The sequence below is a fragment of the Lissotriton helveticus genome, chromosome 6 (genome assembly GCF_964261635.1).
Source record: "Lissotriton helveticus chromosome 6, aLisHel1.1, whole genome shotgun sequence".
Classification (NCBI taxonomy): Eukaryota; Metazoa; Chordata; class Amphibia; order Caudata; family Salamandridae; genus Lissotriton; species Lissotriton helveticus.
In genome coordinates, this window is record NC_136067.1 from 1,819,956,541 (window position 1) to 1,819,972,047 (window position 15,507).

The window sequence follows — 15,507 nt, forward strand, 5'->3', positions numbered from 1 at the left end:
GCTGTTGAAGAATCCACATCAATTTAAGGTTTCCTTGAGTGACTTTGTTTCACCCAGCACATTTTCTGATGATTGGAATACTTAGAAGATTCATCAGATTATGCACAAATGTATTGTTATAATCACTATGGTCATCATTACTTGCACAAATCTGCAAACCCTAGAAATGTTTATACATTCAATCAATGGGACATTGTCCAACGCCACCAAAGGGTAGCTCAAAAACATTCTACGATAAATTTCCATACTTCTCAGGTTTTAATACCACAAATCCGGAAACGTTTTACTTTAAAAATGTTAATAAGATAGGAATGAAACGTATGTTAACCAATACAAAGCAAATTTATTCAGCAGCCTTTTACACCCAGCTGTCCTCATTAGGTTTCGACTTTTGGAGTGACAACTTAGAAACGAAAACTGTCTGGGGCTCAAAAGACTGGCAGGTGCAGGGAATAGAAGCTTTATTTAGAGCTTGCATTATCCAAATGACAAATGATGTTTTTAAACGACACTGTGCAACAGACATCCTGCCCAAGATAAAAGATTTGAACAAACCGTCCATGCCTACACCTGATAATCAAAACACTTCAGAAGGAGGGGTCGACGTAAAAACTATTTTACTTAAAAACAGAATTGATCCTGGTTGGAAAAAATGATTAATCTGGCCCACAGACACAAATAACTGTCAAGATAGATTCCTGAACAAGACAAAAGGATTTACAGTAACTAGGCCAGATCTAAGATATGTCCAGAGACAACATCCAGGGATAGTAACAACATACAGTGTAGGAAAACTGTGCCTTGAGTGGCTACAAAAATCTACACTGACAGAGGTTAAACAACACTTATCTTTACTTAAAGATGGCGTTTATTTAAGGGACTTCTTACTAGGTCCTGCGAAACGACGTCATAAACGTTTCATATACGCAGGTATATATGCCATTTATAATGAAGCTTGGAAAGTGACACAGGCAGAGCCTGCAGAAAGAATACTAGAAGGTGATCGTATTAATTTAGAGAAAGCATTGTCTGTAGTTGACAATGGGTTAACGACCCTGTCATCCAGAATTTATTCTTTGGGCAGCATAGTATCCTCTGCCATTGACATAATGGAACGGGACTTGCTCATGCTACAGCATGGACAGTCGCAATTACGTTCTATAATGCTTCTAGGCTGGACGTTGCAAAATCTTCATTCTGGATATGTGCCATGGCGTCTAATCACCACCACAACATTGTTTTCTGTATTTAACCTTACAGATGAACAAATCACTCTGGCACAAAGAGGAGCAGACTATACGGTGATGAGCATTGAAAAACTGGAAAGATTACCATTAACTGTTTCAGAACAACCTGCAACAGAATGGATAATACATGGGATAATCACTCTGCCTGTCACAATTTTCAATACTGTCTGAAACATATACCAGTTGCCGTGTATGAAAGGTTGGGTAATGAATACATAAAGTCGACCTGGGAATTACCATACACACGCAAATGTTGGAGTGGGGGAAAAGAAGTATTTCTTAGTGGTACACAATGTAAAAGCGCACTACGCGGTACACTTTTATGCCAGGGTATTAATTTACATGGAGCCAGTGAAGGTTCTTCGAACAACTTATCCTGCCACCTGAAAAGGTTCTCCGGCAGCAGTGATACATCCAATTTTTAGGCAGCTTTCTAACGGGAGCTAAATAATGTTGAATGATCACAGCTGTTGTGGAATGATGCCAGGAATAGCCTATCTCGTAACTGTCTCAGCCAGGGTCACTTGTTGTATGCAAGTATAGTTTCCTAAAGCTAAGACAGACGGGAAGTCGCCGTTATGCCCTTCACTGAACATCTCTTCTATTCGAATTGATGCTTTAAGCAGAATGAAAGCCACTGACCTCGTCTAAAGAGACGTATGAACTACAAGTTGCAAGGTCCTCTGCAGAGATACATGCCCTATTATCAACAAACTGCCCAATACATTTCGTAGAAATGTTAGGTCGTATCTTAAACATGTCTAATACCACTGGTATTGTACATGTATTTAAGACATTTTTTTCGGGACTGTTAGCACCTTTTGAAGCAGTACTCAGCATTTTTCTAAACTTCGTGCACTCTGTGTTCGGCGGCCTGCCTCTCATTTTAGGTCTCGTAGCAGGAATACTATTATTGTTCCTTCTGCTCCAATATGGCAAGTCCGGTCAGCAGCGACACCCAGATTACCATTGAGAACACTCTCCTGGCAATGAAGTGTCGTGACCGCATGATACAGATCCTGGGCCTGGCTCGGTTAAGAGACCTGAATACCACGTGGTTCCTATCAATCCGACCAATCTGGCAAGATTGCATCTTACCTGTTCTACGATGCCTTCTTTGTGGAGAAGAATGCGTGTTGGAAGTTTGTCTAACACTTCCATCAGCACTGCCAACGGATGTTGATACCTTGCTTGGTTCAGTAACGGCCCATGCCCCCAGGGGCTACCAATCCTGATGACGGCATTCAATGAGATCTCACAGACGCAACCTGCTGACGGTGAGATACGTGGCTCGACAGGCACACAGGTACCACCTCCATCTCCATCTCCGACGAACATTGCTAATACGGCTAACGCTGACGACGATGCTTCACATTTTTGTGCTATCAGTTTACTTAATGAAGTGGTCCAACTTTCACCTACTGTGGTAGACGATTTCTTTGCCAGCTTAGAAGATTTGATATTTTCTCCTAACAACGAGAATGACTTTTGAAGTTAGCACACAGCGTTCGTTGGGACTCTGTATTCGACCTTCACTTTTCAAAACAAAATGTCCAACTTTAAAACTCTATTTTTCTGTGATTTGACTTTTCCAAAATTGAACTTTTTTTGGCACAAAGTAATCTTCTTAAAGTAGAACTATTCTTAGAGAACAAGAATTCTTTGAAACACTTCCAAATGACAATATTTGATCTTGTCCACAACCTAAACAGATAAATATCATGAAATAGTCTCGACTTTTCTTCTGTCGTTAAGAGCCATTTCATAAATGTTATTTCATGAGGCATTCTGATAAGCATTTTTCAATGTCACACTACATGCTTTGAATGAAAATATTGCGTTTTAAAATGCGTACAGCACAAATGCTCGTTTTTCGTGTACAGCCATTTTGAATGCATTTCATGTATTTTGGGAGGGATTTTTACACATCATGCTTTAGATATGTTTAAAAATGCTTAGAATTTAGTAATATCGAACATAATAAAGTGGAGTGGGTGTTGTGTAGCATTTTAGAATCCAAGCTTCACTGCAGCTTGCTGCTTAGCCTGCACATCAACACAATAGTGTTTAGTGAAGGTGTGTGTTGTAGACCATGTTGCTGCCTTGCAGATGTCTTCTAGGGGAATGTTCCCTAAGAAAGCCATGGAGGCTCGACACTGAGCGCCCTGGACTGGACTCCGATGGATGCTTCGACGTTGAGCGCCGATGCCTCGGCGGCGACGGAGGATGCCTCGACGTCGAGCGTCGATGACTGGACGCCGACGGAGGATGCCTCAACGTCGAGCGTCGATGACTGGACGCCGACGGAGGATGCCTCGACGTCGAGCGTCGATGACTGGACGCCGACGGAGGATGCCTCGACGTTGAGCGTCGATGACCGGACGCCGATGGAGGTTGCCTCGACGTCAAATGCCGATGACTGGGCATCGACGGAGGAAGCTGCGATGTCGAAGACTGAATATGAGGTTTCGACGGCAGCTGCATCAACGTCGAGCTCCTATGCTCAAACGGAGACCTCTCTCTCGACGCTGCAAATCGCCCGGTTGACGGCAGCGGAGGTACCTTGGCTCTCGACGCTGAAGTCTTCGTCGTCGAAGGAAGGTGGCTCGTCGGTGGCGGCGGAATCTTTGACGCCGATCCCGACGCCGAAGGAGAGCAAGTCGGGACATCTCTCGACGTCGATCGCGTCCTTCGCTTTTTCTGTCTCTTAGGAGACCTACCTCTCTCAGAAAGACCTTAAATTCGAATTCTTTCTCTATCTTTGAGGGTTCTCCTTGACAAAGTCTTGCAGTGTTCACATTTTTCTGAAGAATGAGTCTCAGGGAGACAGAGGATACACACAGGATGTGTAACAGTCCTAGCCTTCTTCTTCCCACAGGAAGGGCAGGGGTCAAAAAGTGAAGGCATTTTGACAAAAATTAACCTTTTTTGAAGCTCAAAAAAGGTAGCAGTATCTCTCTAAGGTCAAAAACCGTCGAGTGAAAGCAAAAATTGAAGAAAATCCCCCAGAATTTTTGACAGAAAGTCAAAAAAGGTGGGAGCTGTTAAACCAGGGTCCTGATAGAAGGAGCCGAAAAGAACAACTGACCTAACTGTCACCTCTGAGGCATGATGGGAAGCCTGGGGTCATGGCTGCCTTAAAGGCACGGTGCCAGTTTTTGTTGAAAATGCTTTCATTTTCTATGTTATTGCTTTTCAATGCAGCCTGTGGCTAACAATGTCTATTTATTAGCAATGTTCAGGATTTATGAGTGTTTTTACGAATTTAAACACAAAGTTCAAGGGCTATTGGACCTAATGTGTTTTTTATTTCCTTGCTAATTTCAGTGCATGTATGAGTGATTACATTGTTTAGCCTCGGTTTTTGGACTGCATTGGTATGAGAAAAAATAATATATGTACATACATATATGTGGAGCGAGATATATATGTTTTTCCATATATATTTTTATATTGTTTCCGGGGTCCCGCACATGGGCGGGAATATTCAGTGCTTATGACTATTGATGAGGATCCCTTGGAAGAGAACAGGGATAATTTGAAAAAAACTGATAGATATCAAGATACTGATACACGTTCCTCTCGTACCTTTCAGACTTCGTCACAGAAATTGGAAAGAAGAGGACGGTCAGAACACAAAGAAGAACGTGTGAAGTCCAAAGACGATCAACACATTCCAAAAAATAAGAAAAGTCAATTCACCAAAAAGAAGGTAGCAGGTCTAAAAAATCAGACATGCCGAGGATCTTGAGGACACAACTCAAGAACGGGGAGTGGGCCCAGACAATGCTGGACAGTGCAGCAGAAGTCACCATAGCTCCCAAGATCTTGAAGGATCATCTGGAGACAGTGGACTTGAATGAGTACATCCAAGTTGAAACAGCTGTTACCAGGGTTAGTGTACCCCATAAGTTATATGAAGTAACGCTCCGGATGGAGGGGGACATAACTAGGAAAATAAGAGCACTCTTTTGGGAGAAGCTCTCTAAGGGTTATGACATTCTTTTAGCTGAACAAGACTGGCCACCAGAATTTGTCAGGGAGTGCCCACATTGCGAAGAAATAATTATGCCAGCTTTCTCAACCATATTCCAATTCATAAAAAATATACCTATGCCAGGAAATGGGCAGTAGCCCAGGCTCCTGCATTATATAAAACTCATGTAGGATGGGATGAGGATTCTCCTCACCATAAAATCCAGTTAAAAACTCAACCAACTGCACAGAGGCAGTATCCAGTTAAGCAAGAAGCTAAAAAACAGGTCAGGGAGATATTAGATCAACTTGAATACCAAGGGGTGATTGAAACATGCCCCTTGTCAATGAACAATCTTTTGATTGCTGTCTCCAAACCAGACAATACATATAGTCTAGTCCTGGATTACAGACATTTAAACTCTTGTTGCAAAACCTTTGCAGTACAAAATGCACACAGTGCAGCACTAATGAATAACATTCTGCGTAAAAAATATAAAACAACAATAGATATTTCTAACGGTTTCTTCTGTCAAAACATTGCACCTGAAAGCAGGTACTTGATTGCTTTCTCAATTATGGGGACAAACCGTAACTTCTGTCGTCTCCCCCAGGGATTCAAGAATAGTCCGGGATTATTTTCAGCTAGAGTAACAGAGTTACTGCAAAAGTATGATGATGAGGCATTATCTTATGTCGATGACATCTATCTAACAGACGATGACTTGGACAGGCACTTTAACAGAGTAAATACCATTATACTTGGATTCGCCTCTGAAGGGTATAAATTAAACTTTAAGAAATCAAGAATTGCCCACCTCACATGCCCCAGCTACACATCCTACCTATGTACTAGAGAGGAATGGTATGGTGAAGCACACATTCCTTCATTATCTCTATGGGGGCACGGGAAGAGCTAGGTTGCTTCCAGCCACTAGAGTTACCCTTGGCCTCTGGGAACAGGCGACGAGATGTACAGACTGGGAACGGAAGCCGACGAGGCAGACGCCGCTGTGGAGATGCACATGGCTGCGGGAATTGAGTAAACTAAAGGGGTTCCAGAGATGGGATGATATAGGAATATCGACAGTAGGTGATGTGATGAAGAGTGGGGCGCTGAAGTCCTTCCAGGCCCTCAGGGCACAATACGGATTAGGTCGCACACAATATTTCAAGTATGCACAGCTGAGACACGTCTGGCGGGCGGAAGGGTCGTTGAAAGGCACACTCCCAGAGTATGCAGTACTGGAGGGCTGCCTCTTGCAGGAGCAAATCCCAAATAGGGCAGTCTCCCTGACCTACAGAACTGTGATGAATAACTTCCTGGATGGGCTAGTGAACCTTAAAAGGAAATGGGAGGCAGATGTGGGGGACATGGATGCGGTAGATTGGGACACGGTCCTGATGCATCCGAGAGAGGTGGCCATTAAATCCCACTTAAGGCTTATCCAATACAATATCCTCTAAAGGACCTACTTTGACCGAGTGCGACTACATAAAATGGGGAGGGTCAGTGACCCGAACTGCCTGCGCTGTGGTAGAGACGGTGGAGATTTTTTCCATACCCTGTGGTCATGTTCGGAAATTCAAAGCTACTGGGTTGAGCTCCTGAGAGAATTGGCGGAGGTACTGGAGACCACTTCGCCCCTAGATCCCAAACTGGTACTATTAGGTATGACTAATGATTTGGACCTCGCCCGCCCACAGTTGATCTTTTTGTTCCTGGGTCTCGTGGTTGCCAAGAGAGATGTGGCAAGGAGATGGGGGGGTTACCACGTTGCCGCAGCTGGAGGAATGAAGAAGAGGCATGGATCTTTACATGGCAGCTGAAAGGGTCACGTACAAGGCACGGGGATGCCCAGAAATGTTTGGAAGAGTGTGGGGCAAATGGCGTAAATATCATGGCCTGGATGGAGGGCTTTGAGCCGGCAGGGGCACAGCGGTATCTTACACAGGACAAGAGAGAGGGTGCCAAGAGACTCTGTGATATCATAGGGGTGGGTCAGGAACAAAATCGACTGGGGCTAGATGGGGCGGCGGAGAGTGTCTTGTTTTTAAGGATGAATCAAGGAGGGAGGGGGCGGAAGGGTGGGGTGTGTTGATTAATGCTGACATGCTGGTTGTGTTCATGTATAATAAAATGCAAATAATAATATATTTTTTTTTTTTAAAGAATTGCCTACCTCAACGTCCTTTTTCTAGGATACGAGTTATCGAGTGAAGGCAAAAGCCTGGCAGCCAACTTTTTAGACAAGTGTGCGCAGCTCCAACCTCCAAAAAAGCTGAAAAACTTACAGTCAATTCTATGTTTCCTAAATTTCGGAAGAACTTACATTCTAAATTACGCAGAAAGAGTTAAACCTCTCTACGAATTAATCAAATCTGATTTCAAAACAACTAATTGGACTAAAAAACACACAGAAATTTTGCGTTCAGTGCAAACAGACACGTTAGTGACAACACATTTACAGACACGCGTAAACGTACGCAATCTTGTAATCCGAATCATCCCAGGAAGATGCGGATTCACGTACTTAACCTTCACTGAAGGGGAAAAAGTACCAACTGCTTATAAATCACACTTGTACACACAAGCTGAAATGAAATTCACTTCTACAGAAAGAATTCTGACAGCGGTTCAAACTGCAGTAGCAAAAGAGAGATCCCTCGCGCAGGGAAAACGCATAATGGTCGTTACTCCTGTACCTGCCTTAGAGGCAATGACAAAAGCAAGCATTACGAATGCAAAGGCTTTACATCCAAGATGGATACAATGGGTTAACTCTCTTGCTGCAACAGACATTGAATACGTTTTTGACCCGTACTTAAAAACACAAGAATTTCTACAATACGAACAAGAATGTCCTCTGCCCACTGAGATTCTGCCTCTAGAACAGTACGAATGTATAATTTATACGGATGGATCAGCACAACCCGCAATTGGGGTTAAACAAGCTTATAGTGCTGCGTGAGCGATCCTTAAGGGTCGCTGGCGTGATGGTAAATTCCGACCTATGGTCACGAAAGCGCAATCTCTAAGAGATTGTACAGCTCAGCGAGCTGAACTACAAACATTCAAGATGGCGCTTGAAAATACTGATCGCGAATTCACCACACACATAGTGTGCGATTCCTATTACTGCGTTCAATCGTACAATGAATACTTGCAGAACTGGATTCAAAACGGTTTCAAAGATGCAAAAGGTGGCACAATCAAGCATAAGTTGCTTTGGGAACAAGAAATTCAATTATACAAAGAACCACTAAAGACTCACGTGATCCATACACTGAGTCATCAACGTGATGGCGTTCACGTTGCAGAGAATTCATTGGCTGATGAAGCCGCGAAGGCAGCTGTGCAAACGGCTTCCGTAGCTGCAATCACTCGTTCGAAAACGAAATTAGACAGCGAAATAATGCAGGCTGTCACCGCTTCCAAAAGAGACAGCGGTAAAACATTACCGAAAGGCTTTCCACTCAAATACTCGTATATAACTGATGCAAATAATGTTCCTTTTGCTCGAATCCCTGGAGTGGGGGATAGAGTAATTCCAAACATGGAACATAGATTAGGACTAATTTTAGCAGCACATGAAGGGCTCGCCTCTGCACACACAGGTGTTTCCGCCACAGTGTTGTTATTAAAACAGAGATACTAGTGGCCGCACATGAGGAAACAGACCAGAAACTATGTTTTGGAAGGTGAAATCTGCCAAAAGATGAAGGTTTCTACAGTGAAATGCCCGGCGTAGACGCCCCTGTTAATTTCAGATAAACTATTAGCTTGCGTTTACCTGGATCACTGCGGTCCCTTACAGAGGGATGGTAACTATAAATATATCATAGTCGCAGTGAATTCATGCTCAAAATTCATTTGGATGTGGCCTCAGCGCTCGGCAGACGCCCGAACTGTTATAAAAGATTTGCGAGTCTTTATCGGCACATACGCAGTCGGCACGCTGCATTCTGACCATGGTCCTGCGTTTAGCTCCAAAGCTTACAAGGAGGCCATAGCCAATCTGGGCGTTGCATTGTGGTATTCTAGTCCATTCCATCCTGAGGGAAATTCTGTGGTAGAGAGAAAAAGCCAGGACATGAAGCAATCTATAACAGCTAGGTTATTAGGCTCGGGTGATCTAATAAGTGTCCAACGTAGTCTAAACAATCTGCCAAGAAGTTCTCTGGGTGAAATCGCTCCATATGAAATCCTTTTTGGTACTAGAATGATTGTCCAGGACCTTGATCGTCACACTTCAGTGGTAGAACAAAAACTTTTTGATATCAAAGACTGTTTGGCTGTTTTGCAAGACTTAAATGAAACAAGGAGAAGTCAAAGCAACACATTGCAGAAGCCAACGACCACTGAAGGGGAACCACTCGTCAAAGCAAGGCCTGCCTGGATTCCAAAGATTGGGGATCTAGTCAGAGAGAAGATCGCGGATAAGAAGGAATTTGGGCCTTCTTAGTGACAATCAGTACCTGTACTAGCAATCCATGGATCGAGAACAGTGTTGCTGCAGCCCCTTACTGGAAGAAAGGAGAACAGGTTCATATCTATCGACCTGGTCAAACCACATCATGTGGCCAATCATGAGTAGTAATCTAAATGGACTCCAAAGATGTAGCAGACGACCAAATCTGGCTACTATCCAAGAGATTCAAACTGAGAGACTCATCACCTTTGAAGAATCTGCAGTGCGAAAAGAAGGACTAAGCAATAAAGCCATGGAACTTGTGCCTCTTGAGACCCAAATAACAGTTCGTCAAGAAACACCTGTCTACAATGATGTAGCATCTGACTATACTAATATGACAAGGGATCCAGTAGCTCCAGTGATTTCAAGTAATCCTGATGCAATACCTACAATTGACAGAACTGCCTCTGGCTATTTCATTAACTTAGATACGTTTTTCGAGAATCCCAGTGAGCCTGAAACGACGCCAGCAAATAAAACTTTAAAAAAACAAGCAATAGAACTTTTTCATCAACTTGAAAAAACGTATCTGATTTCACTTTGGATTGTGCTAGGCGTATTTCTCCTACTTTGGCTACTTCTTGTATTAAGTTTGGGAATGCTGATTAATGGAATATATAGTAAAAAAGACACAGCAAGTAAAAACATCAACTTACTGCTCAAGCCACACAAATTATACTTTGCAGCCTGCATTACGATTGTAGCAGTTCACTTTACTTGCATGAGAAAGAGACTGTTCAATAAATCCTTTTATTGAAAACGCCCGTCTCTCTATTTCTCTGCACCTCTGATGAAATGAAGCATGCACGATTGACTGAGTAAAATATTTATCTATTGTTTCCACGACTCGAAGATACGTTTATTCTTGGGGAAACAAAGTTGTCATGTTTATGCGGTTGTCAGAAACTAATCCCTTCTTGTGAATTCTAGTGACATCTGAGCTAGCTGGCACTCACAATTAAGTTTAGTATATTCAATAGAGACCTAGTCGACATAAGTCCTACGTCAAATCTATAGGATATTTTATTCCAGTGCGCAGAGACTATTGGGAATATAGGAACTACACTACAATATTATGGCCTTCCAAACTTTAAAAAAATCATCAGATCCAGCCTACCACCTGATTGCTGTGCTCCACTAAGGGCATGCTAAAGAAGCTTAGAAGGTGGGGCTGCAGCAAGGGGGTAATGGGCTGGGCAATCTGTTCACCTTGACCCTGGGGGCATTGGGTACCACTGCCTAGACCGCTCAACTGCCGGGCATCTTATAGAGTTTGGATTGGCTGGCGGTATGGGACACCTCTGCTGAAGTCATGAATGGAGCAGTAGGGTTGATGCAGCTGGCGAAGTGAGGCAGTTAATCACAAGGAGTGTGCCCTGGCCGTCTACTCCTTGAACCACTTGAGAATGGAGTGTGCCTTGCTTCCAAACAGGCGACTTCAGTCAAATGGCCTATCTAAGAGGGATGACTGGACATGACCTGAAAAACTGTGGACCGCAGCCAAGTGTGGCAGCGAATGGTGACACCGGTGCCAATGGCATGCCTGATGGGATCAGTGGTGTCCAATCCACAACGTATTGTGAACTAGGCTCCTTCGCAATGGTCATGTATGGCCTGGACGAAGACCAAAGAGTGTGAGAATATTGCCCCAACAGACAGCTGGCATTCAATAACCTGAATTCCAAGATGGTAGAAGAGAAAACCATGTTCCTAAACGTCTACACCTCTTTCGACTCCCCATAGGAGGGAGTGGTCAGGAATATGTGTGGATTAGTTTTGCTTGTGGATGCCTGCACCACCAAACTTCCTGGTGAGGAGTGCTGAGATAAAAGTACAGAGTCATACAGGCCAGGTTGGAGGCATCGTGCAATCTGGTGGTTGACCATGGGCTAGAGCAAAGCATCTGTAAGGGCCTCATTAAATGGTAAGAAGGGCTCAGTAGAGGTTGCCCCAGCCGTAAGTACATTGATCTTCATCTCCATGGTGAGGAGCGGGAGGTTAGGCAATGTGGATACCCTACGCCTAACCATGGTGTAGTAAGCACTTTCCTCAGAGACAGGGCCGGGGGGATGAGAGGAGACTGGACTCAGGGGAGATATCAAGGCCACTGCCCTCCTGTAGGTCGTCATACCAATTCTCCTTGTGAAAAGGGTGGCCAATTTCGTCACCCGCATCATAATCATTATCTTAATCTGTATCGAAGGGTATGCAATTGTCGTTGTGGAGGCAGAGCGAGTGGATAAATAGGAGCCTCAACAGTGGCTGGGCATGACTTTGATCGTAGATGAACTGGCCCCAAATTGACATGCGCAAGGACAATAGTGGCTTTGTCTTCTGCATCGACGGAGTCAGCACTGGAGTTGATGCACCAGGTATCAGTGTGGACGGTGGCACCAGAGGAGGAGTCGAAAGTGGAGCAGGAGGTACCCCAGTAATGGTCTCAGAGGATCCAGCTTAGCCGAGGGTAAACGATGCCGGCGGTAACTGAGGTGGAGACCCTCTTGAAGTGGCAGACGGCCCTGGAAACTTGAGTTGTGCAAACAACTTCGGGAGCGAGATCGAGATGCATGGTGCCGCCCTCGCACCTTCTCAGGGGAGTGTGAGTGGAATTAAGCGGCTGTGGATTGCTTAGATTTCATGTGTTTTTTCTTCCACTTACTCAAAGATTTGGATCAAGAGAAAGACTGACCTCTGGAATGCTTATGAGACGTCTTCATCTCAAATCACTCCCTCCTTCTCCTTCTGTCCTGATGAGGACCCGCCTCTGATGCCTAATAAGCTGCACTATTGCTAAGGGTCGAAACGTCGACGCTACTGTCTCAACTTAGTGCATGCAATTTCCTTGACTTGAACTGGAAATCATTACTACTGTTGGGATCTATGCATTTATGCTTGGACTTGGAAGATAAAACATCTCCCTGTATTGTGTATATATCACACATGTCATTTATGTCACTTTTGTACAGCACTTTATTACATATCACTATCAGTCACTAAGTGTACACCGTAGTACTTTGTATTTGTTTGCCGTATGTGTTTAATATCACAGACAGCCATTCAATTTATTTGCATATGTATGAACACAAAGTAAAGAAATTAATATCTTATATAAACAAGTTGTTGTTCTTGGGGTGATATATGGATGTATGATTAGTACATACCTCTTCCCTTTATGTATTGAATACTTTGTGCAAATTAGTTGAACCACCCGCCAGAACCAATTTTTCTTTAGTGTACTTACCCAGGTTCTGTGGGTTACTGGGTTACCCCATTATCACTAATGGATCTCAAATGGGACCGAAATTTCGACATGAGTCAGTCTTGTCACACATGTTTCCAGTGCTTGGCGATGTAGAGTTTTACCAAGCGGCCTCATACGGCCTTCGTGCACATCAATGCACAGTCACTGCAGGCCTCAGAGTCGTGGCTGGATCCCAGGCAACAGTAGCAATTCTGGTGAGGATCTGCCACAGACATTTGTTTGTGACAGTCCTTACAATGTTAAAAACCTGTCGTTATGGGAGGTGAGAGTTAGCTCTAGATCCGCATGTGGTAGAACTGAAACAAGGGAACTGATGTCAGCTCCAGAAGTGGCGCTTATTTAGGCTCTGCATGACATTTCTGGAGTGCAACTGGATCAATGCAGAGATGCATGGCACTGCTGAAAAGTTTCGGTATCCAGTCAGATGCCTGGCATATATTCAAAAGGTGAAGAATCTGCAGGCATAAGTCTCTACCAGAAATGAAAATGTATCCTGTCTCTCTATTGAGGTGTCTGTCTACTTTGCCCCATTTACTACATTTTTTTCTTATAGGATTTTTTTAATAAAAAATAAAAAGCATAGTGGTGATTTTGAACAGGCACATATTCATGCATATTCTTTTGGAAATTATATTTACTGTCGAAAAGAGTTAGGGATTCCGGAAGTAGGCGGAAGTTAAACATTTTCAAATAAGAATAAAGAACCCATAAGGAGAATTACATTTGCAAGAGATATTTAAAGTACGACTGATTTATTAATACGTATTTGGAGATTTTAAATTCAACATGTACCTACTTGCATATCTGATTCCAGAGGCAATGATACATCAGACCTTTCTTGTTTTGGCACTGCCGTTCCCAGGGGATGTTTTAACATTTTACATCCAGAGCTTTGCACAGCTGTAAAGAAACATATACAAATTACTTCACATAACAACATTTGTAGCAAGAACGTACTAAATTAATAATTAGAAGTCGTGTTTGTATCTATACAATATATTTTTCAATATCTGGTTAGATATTTGTTGACACAATAAATCTATATTTATGAAATATGGCTTTGGAAAAGTGAATAGTTCATATTTTTCTGATTTCCCATTGGTGAATAACCGTGTGCTTCCTGCTCAAGACATACTCTCAGTCTTCGTTGATCCCACCTGCATGCTTGACAACAATGTTGAAACTGAATCATACTGCCTAACAGCACAGATGCTGAGCGTCGAGGGATAGCAACAAAGACCTTGCCCTTCCTTGCATAGTCATGATGTTCTACGTATAAACCAGAACTTGAGGTCACTTTAGTCATGGAGGGAAGGATTTGAGAGAAGTTTGAAACACCTAAAGAAACACCTAAGCACTAAGATTTTAGTCTTCAATCCTATCACTCTTCGTTGATCCCAGCTGCATGCTTGACAAAAATGTTGACCCTGAACCATACAACCTAATAGCATAGACGCTGAGCGTTGAGGAGCAGCAACAGATACATTTTCCTTTCGTGCACAGTCATGATATTCTACGTATAAACTATAAATTAAGAATACTTTATTCAAGGTAGAAAGGATTTGAGAGAAGTCTGAAACACCTACTTTCTAAAATGTTGGTATGGAGTGAAGTTTCCTTCAGAGGCCATAAACCGCTGGCATGTAGCTCCTGGAGATCAGCCCCTCATCCAGTCATGTAAATGTTGTGAGAAAAGGTTGGGGTGTGGGTGGACATTGTCCCTGGACTACACAGATGTCGCACCACTTATCCACCACGGTACATCTTATTTTAAATGCCTTTGGCAGAATATTGGCTTCCTTAGTTAGTTTAAAAAAAGGATTAATGTCATGCCATAATTGTCAGTCGTAGGAGCTGGTTCATGTCTCGACTGGTGTCATTTGAGGCAATGTAAAAAGGCCCATTAACCTTTTCAGGTGGAGGACATATCCGGCTGATCTATTGGCTGAACATGAGCATCGTCCTCACATTATTCCTTCACTCATTATCTTGAATATTATCTGATCATCATCTCCTTTGTCCTCCTGCTGACACTCAAGTTGCTGGGGGCAGGTGGCAGAGGTAGTGGGAGAGGAACATAGAGTAATTACATACAGGCTTGCTAAATCCAAGGGATATTAAGGAATACGTTTTTCAAATTAATTAAACAGTAGCGGTTGCCACTGTGTAGTTACCTTTACGTCTGAGTTTCCTTAGGAATGGAGTTTTTTGCTTCGCTAGTAACTTTTGTGCTGTTGTCAGAACCTGCACAGAGCTTTCCAAAATAAAAGTCTCACCACCTAGGCTCCTTCATGGAAAGTTTCACACTGATCTGTCAAGAGGGGTCAAGAAGAATGGATGGTCCTAAAACATTCATGGTCTCGACTGGTGTCATTTGAGGCAATGTAAAAAGGCCCATTAACCTTTTCAGATGGAGGACATATCCGGTTGATCTATTGGCTGAACATGAGCATCGTCCTCACATTATTCCCTCACTCATTATCTTGAACATTATCTGATCATCATCTCCTTTGTCCTCCTGCTGACACTCGAGTTGCTGGGGGCAGGT

The 15,507-nt window shown here is 43.2% G+C and overlaps 1 protein-coding gene across 4 annotated transcripts in view; it reads right to left on the reverse strand.

Annotated features, from left to right (window-relative positions):
• Positions 1-15,507, reverse strand: part of BICRAL (BICRA like chromatin remodeling complex associated protein) — an 883,634-nt gene that overhangs the window by 312,926 nt on the left and 555,201 nt on the right. For all 4 annotated transcript variants that reach the window (XM_078649712.1, XM_078649709.1, XM_078649710.1 and 1 more), the window contains one exon: positions 13,756-13,859. In XM_078649712.1, coding sequence (XP_078505838.1) covers positions 13,756-13,859 — 104 coding nt within the window. The remainder of the gene's footprint in view (positions 1-13,755; positions 13,860-15,507) is intronic.